Source organism: Kickxella alabastrina, assembly GCF_025024165.1.
Source record: "Kickxella alabastrina strain RSA 675 chromosome Unknown BX661scaffold_166, whole genome shotgun sequence".
In the NCBI taxonomy this organism is placed as follows: Eukaryota; Fungi; Kickxellomycota; class Kickxellomycetes; order Kickxellales; family Kickxellaceae; genus Kickxella; species Kickxella alabastrina.
The window spans coordinates 1-6242 of NW_026251637.1; the positions used below are offsets into that span (position 1 = coordinate 1).

Here is a 6242-nt window from a genome sequence, read left to right on the forward strand (position 1 = left end):
TCACCCTTTCGCTAAACGCAAATTCACGCAATGTCTTGGTCGCAAGTCACACACACGTTCCCGCCACGCTCCAAGGGCAGCTACCTTGTAACCAACGAGATTGAGCGAGCCATTGACAGCGAACTGCGCAAATACAAAGTCGGCATGTGTAACCTCTTCCTCCAACACACCAGTGCCTCTCTCTGTCTTAACGAAAACGTCTGCCGCGAGGTACGCGAAGACCTAACAATGGCCCTCGATCATATTGCTCCTGAAACACTAAAGTACAAGCACACAGACGAGGGACCCGATGATATGCCCGGCCATGTTAAGAGTGCCTTGGTCGGCGTTTCTTTGAACATACCGATCAAGGATGGACAGCTGGCTCTCGGAACGTGGCAGGGTATATATTTGAACGAGCACAGAACATACCAGCACAGGAGAACCGTTATTGTCACTATGCAGGGCGAAAAGAGAAAGTGAGTCAGGTGCTTTTTGTGGTTGTGTAAATATTTATCCACTTTATATATTGATAAATAAAAGTTATTGTTTTTATAAACTCAGTTATCACTGTGTGGGCAAGGGGCACTTGTTGACTGTAACGGTGATGGTGTGGCGTGTGGTCGTGGACAATGTGGAGGTTGATTCGGCGGCCTCCCTGGACTCCTCGGACTCAGCGGCCTCGCTGGTCTCGCTGGTCTCGCTGGACTCACTGGACCTAGCAGTCTCGCTGGACTCACTTGACTCACTTGACTCAACGGCCTCGCTGGACTTGCTGGACTCAGCAGTCTCGCTGGACTCAGCAGTCTCGCTGGACTCAGCAGTCTCGCTGGACTCAGCAGTCTCGCTGGACTCAGCAGTCTCGCTGGACTCAGCAGTCTCGCTGGACTCAGCAGTCTCGCTGGACTCAGCAGTCTCGCTGGACTCAGCAGTCTCGCTGGACTCAGCAGTCTCGCTGGACTCACTTGACTCACTTGACTCACTTGACTCAACGGCCTCGCTGGACTTGCTGGACTCCCTGGACTCGCTGGACTCACTAGACTCGGCAGTATCACTGAACCCAGTGCTAGTAAAACTGGTAGTTGGACTATTAGTGCTTGTGGTTGAAGTTACCGTAGAAGGGGTCGAGGGAATGGAAGTGGCCAAGCAGTTTAAGGCAATATTGTCAGCATACGGGCTGAAAATTCCAGCAGGGAAAAGGTGCGCAGCTTGCGAAATGGCTGATCCAGGTGGCGCATTGGAAGCAAGCAGATTGTTCTTGCCAACAACAGTGCTTTGGGTCAGCGAGGTTTTGATATTTGGCGGCATAAATTGCCACAGGACCTTCAGCTGGGGGTCAACACCAGCCTTAATTTCAGACCAGTGTTGCTGCGCGCATGTTTGGGCCGAGGTAGAATCCCAATTGACGGTGTTGCCGAGGGCTGCGTTGGCAGCATCCCAATCTGGGCCATGCTGGGCAAGAGCAGCACCAAGTATGGCAAATATAGCCACGGGTATCTTTGCAAAGAACATTGACAAGGAGGCAGAGGATTAGGTAATGTAATAGGAATAAAATATAAGGTGAGGATAAATGTAACAAAAGTAATTGGGAGAAAATGATTACTTTAAAAGCAAACGGCAGCAGGCTGCCAACTAAATAAATTTAGCAGCGTTCTCTCTATATACTTTGCCGTTTTCATTCACTTTCTCTTCAATAGTTTTAAAAGCTCATTTTTTTATTTTTCTGTCAGAACTTAAGAAATGTGGACTGACAATTTCCCTTTCCCCACCAAAATTTCATATTTCTATTTCTTTAGGCAATAAATTTGGAGAAAAACTATTTTGTTCCGTTCAACTTGTTATTATCTAGTCATGACATTGATCGGCTGACATAAAAAATTGTTGAGAATCGACGGCTTTAAAAAATTTGGCGGCGGAACCAGTGGCTAATGCAATCGTTTATTTATTTACGACAAAATAGTTATTACGAGACAGCTTGGAAAGGAAACATCTTAAAATAGGGAGGGAGGATCCGACCAAATGAAAGGAAAACCTCCCCCGCGCATATTTGACTTTGTGCAAACATTCAGCTATAAGCCGATCCGGTTCAGACCAGCAGCGATCAAACATCGGTCAATCCCAACAGCTTATTTAATGTATTTAGCGGTCTGTTTAAAATTTATTGGTTGAAAATGATGGAAAAAAGAACGCACAATTGCGAAATAAAACAAAGGTTCTATGGTTTTCCGCAATCTAATTTTAGCAAAAATAAATAAATAAAAGCTAACGGTAAGACCAATGTAGGTGAAAACAGAGCAGCACAGTGAGGCGGATAGGGGCCAGAGAGAAGAAAGGGAACTAATCTATTTTGAGAGCGTATTGTGCCCAAGCAGAAGCCCTGTTTTTTCACAAAGCATCGGTCACAGGGTCCGGACGCTAGCAAAAATGCACGCAGCCAGCCTGTTTGTCGCAAGAAAAACCCCGAAAGAGAGCGAAAAAAGATCAACTTATTATATTATATAACAGAAAATTTTGCACACAAAAGGCATGGCCAATTAACGACTCATTTACAGTCAGAGCCGGTCAATTGGCCGACAATTCAGCATTCTACTGGCAGACTCTAATCCTGCTGCAGTCGGCTCATTAGGTTCTGCTCGCGGCGATCCAAGTCATCAATGATCGAGCGCAGTCTGCGGAGCTCAAAGCGGACCTCCTCCCTGCGCAAGACCAGCATCTCGCGGTATTCCTCCGAGGGAATCCGTCGCAGCGGAAACCACTCAGGCAGCAGCGTAATCGGGTCGACGCTCACTGCGCGCCGCACCCGCGCAATAATTGACATTGACTCCGCTTCATCATCCGCAGTTTCTACCGCAATATTGCCTTGCTGCTTCGTTTTATTCTCGGCGGCCATTTCCCTAATAATAATCTGCTGCCGCCGGTGATTAAATTTAGTGAATGCGAACTGGCCGATAACTGCCACCAGGCCAAAGAACACAGCGCCCGAAACCACCGACTTTCTGCGACCGCGGCTGATAAAGGCCAGGGTGCCGCCGGTCAGTGCGCCGGCCAATGCGCTGCTGAACATTTCGTCATTTTCGCGGGTCTGCGATATGCGCAGATTCATCGCTTGATTTTTCTCGCGCTGCTCGGCCAAAAGAGCCTCGCGAGTCGTGAAGAAGAAGAGCCCACAGAGGGACCAGTTGCCGGCCATGGTTGCTGTGTGGCGCGCAATTGGCTGAAGGTTCTTTAGGATGGCCACGTTGAGTCCGATGGCCCCGCCGGCTGCGCCTAGGCCCAGGGTCCCTAGGATAATTCGCTTGCGTGCATTGCGATCGCCCAATATTGCCGACATTTCTCGTAGTTGATGACTTGGTTTTTTTGCTAGCAGTGGCTGTAGATCGAATTTTAAAATATAAACTTTTCTCAGAGTATACAATATGAATATGATGAACGCAATTAATTGTTGAAAATATGAATTAATAAGTGCAAACGCGAATCCAGACCCTAGTGGGAAGATCTTCGATAAAGGCATAGATAAAAAGTATGGGGTGAGAGATCACAGCAATTTTTTATTGCTTTGCAATTCAAATGTTCTTTTAGGATATGCCTTATCTCTCTTTTTTATTTGCGGTTAACTAGCCGATGAAACAAACACATAATTACGAAGAGCAAACCCATTAAACTCAAAGCGTCAAAAGATGTCTATTTTTGCAATTCCAATAATAATCTATTCAGGTCTATTATATTCTGAGATCAGCAGGCAAGCTTAAAAGCAATATATGTTTGCAATCCAACAAGAGCCATTGTTTGTTGCTCATTTTGTTTGAGGAGCACCGGCCAGTTGCTCGTTCAAATAAATTGAATTTATCCGTCCTTCTTAAAACTATTGGCAGCTGTGATCTGTTATCTGTCAAAAAGAGCATTCTTAAAAAAGGTTGTTAAAAGAACAACATACTCTCTTATCGCATTCATTTTGTGTTTAAAATTTTTATTTTTTCCGCCTTGTCCTTTTTATCTTTTATTTTTGTAATTTTCATTTTTTATTTTCGTCATTTAAAAAATAAACGCCAAGGCTCGGCCAACGAGACAATAATTAATTTTAAAAAAAAGCCTTCCACATTTTATTCCCGATTGTTTCATGAAGGCCTACGCGCTGAACACACACATACACACCAGCTGAAAATAAAAGTTATTCCTTTATCTCACTTCAAAAGGGTAAATTTTCTATTCTTATTTTTTTGTATTCCTCAAAGCCCCTTTTTCTCTTTTCTGATCTCATAAAATGACACCAAAGACACTTTTAGGTCGGGGGGCAGTCTCCTGGCTCAAACACTCAGCGCACATATTCCTCTTCCACAACGACAAATACCTTCGCGACGAGTTCTTCGTAACCTCCTACTTTATTCCACAGCCAACACTCGGGATTATCCGCACAGTCATATTCATCTACTGCCTCGCAGTGCTCATCGCCAACCTCGCCATCAACATTTCTCACGGCGCAGGGTGGAACTGGGCCGCATACTTTACCACCCTGACATTTATTGGAATCACACTGTACTATGGCTTTGCAGCATACAATACGGTTCGTTACACAACAGTAAATCGCATATGGAACTGGTGGCGGCTAGAGTGGCAGTGGCACAGGAAAGCAGTGAGGGAGTTGCCGATTTCTATGCCGATGCCGTTGCCGCCGGACCAGCTGATGATACTGGCTGGGGATAGTCGGATCGGAATGCCATCGGTGAGTGCCCTGGTCGCAGATAATGCTGGGTTGGGTACGATTTCAATTGTCACCAATACAGACTCGTGTTCAGGCAGCTCGTCAGGGATTGAGCGCGTGCAGCTGCTGCGCTCCGACCATGAGCGGGCACCTATGGGCTTGCGGGACATTGGGATAGCGCCTGAAATCGACGAGATCAAGGAGATATGCGACCAGCAGCAGCAGCAGCAAGACCAGGACCAGGACCAGGACCAGAGTCAAATCCAACAGCAGCAGCAGAATAAGCGGATATCCGATACAACAAGAACCAGGACCAGGACCAGGTCCAGGACCACGACTGAATCCAGATCCATGGCTGACGAAGATACACAGTACCGGCGGCCAGCATCCGTCGCCCATCAGCTGTCGCTCGCCTCACAATGGGTTTTGTACGAAACATTCACGTGCTACGCGCCCCTAGTAACGTTAGTATACTGGTGCCTCTTGTATCCGACACAAGGCGGGCTTGATGGGGTCCTGGACACATGGATGGGCGTCAGCATGCATGCGATAAACTTTCTTTTAATGTCGCTCGAAGTAATGGTGTTTGCGCGGTGCCGATACCGGTGGACGCACTTTGGCGTGGTGGTTCTGTGCTTGGTGCTGTACTTGGCTTTGGTGTATTTTATGGTCGGTGTCTATGGGTTTTATGTGTATCCGTTTTTTGAGACAAAGTTTTTTGGTGGGTATGTTGCTGTGGTGTGCTTGTTGGTGGTTGTTGTTGTGGCGATCATTTGGGTTATTATGCTGATGGTGCACCGGTGGAGGGATATGGCGTATCCGCGGTGGCTGTCTCGTCGTCGGTCTGCATTTGCATTCTAGAACCCGAATAATTATTATTTTGTATATATTTTGTATTTCAATTCCTCAGCTATATTTCTTTAAAAGAAATGTAAAATAACTTTTTTTGGAACCAACTGTGACCAGCGTTATATTTACCGATATATTTTACCTGCACAATGACGTTTAGCTTAGTTTAGTTTTGTTATTTGTAACGACAAACCTTGATTTTCTCTTCCTTCTTTCAGGGGAGTTGGGTCGTTCGACTTTAATGGAGGCGCGAGTGGGATGAGGGGAGAGTCAAATGTTTGTGTGTGAGTCAACTCAATTTTTAATCATTTAATGCGGAACAAAGAACAAAAACACGTCATTAAATTTCTACTTTGGCTCGGGCTAGACTCAAGCGCGCATACATTGTCATCTTTTTTATTAATTTTAATTTGCTATGTGTGTGCATACATTCTTACTGCATACATTCTTACAGCCACGGTGAACTGAAACTGAAAAATGCAGGAACTCGTTTGGCCATCCTCCCTAATTTTTTTATCGTTCGACTTTTCCCTTTCTTTTCTTCTCCTCTTTGCAAATAAATAATAACTCACACTTTAGATTTTCATTTTATTCTTTCCTACACAAATGTCCTCTTCTTCTTCTTCGATCGCTCCCCCATGCATCACGTTCATCGGCGGCGGCAACATGTGCGAGGCGATTCTGTCCGGGCTACTCAAGACCGGACACCCTCTGA

At 45.8% G+C, this 6242-nt stretch overlaps 1 protein-coding gene across 1 annotated transcript; it reads left to right on the top strand.

Moving 5' to 3' along the window:
* Positions 1-491, top strand: BX661DRAFT_192262 (uncharacterized protein). Its single transcript, XM_051537703.1, has one exon. The coding sequence runs from the start codon at positions 31-33 to the stop codon at positions 460-462; it is 432 nt and encodes a 143-aa protein (XP_051388364.1). The 5' UTR covers positions 1-30; the 3' UTR covers positions 463-491.
* The last annotated feature ends 5751 nt before the right edge of the window (positions 492-6242 follow it).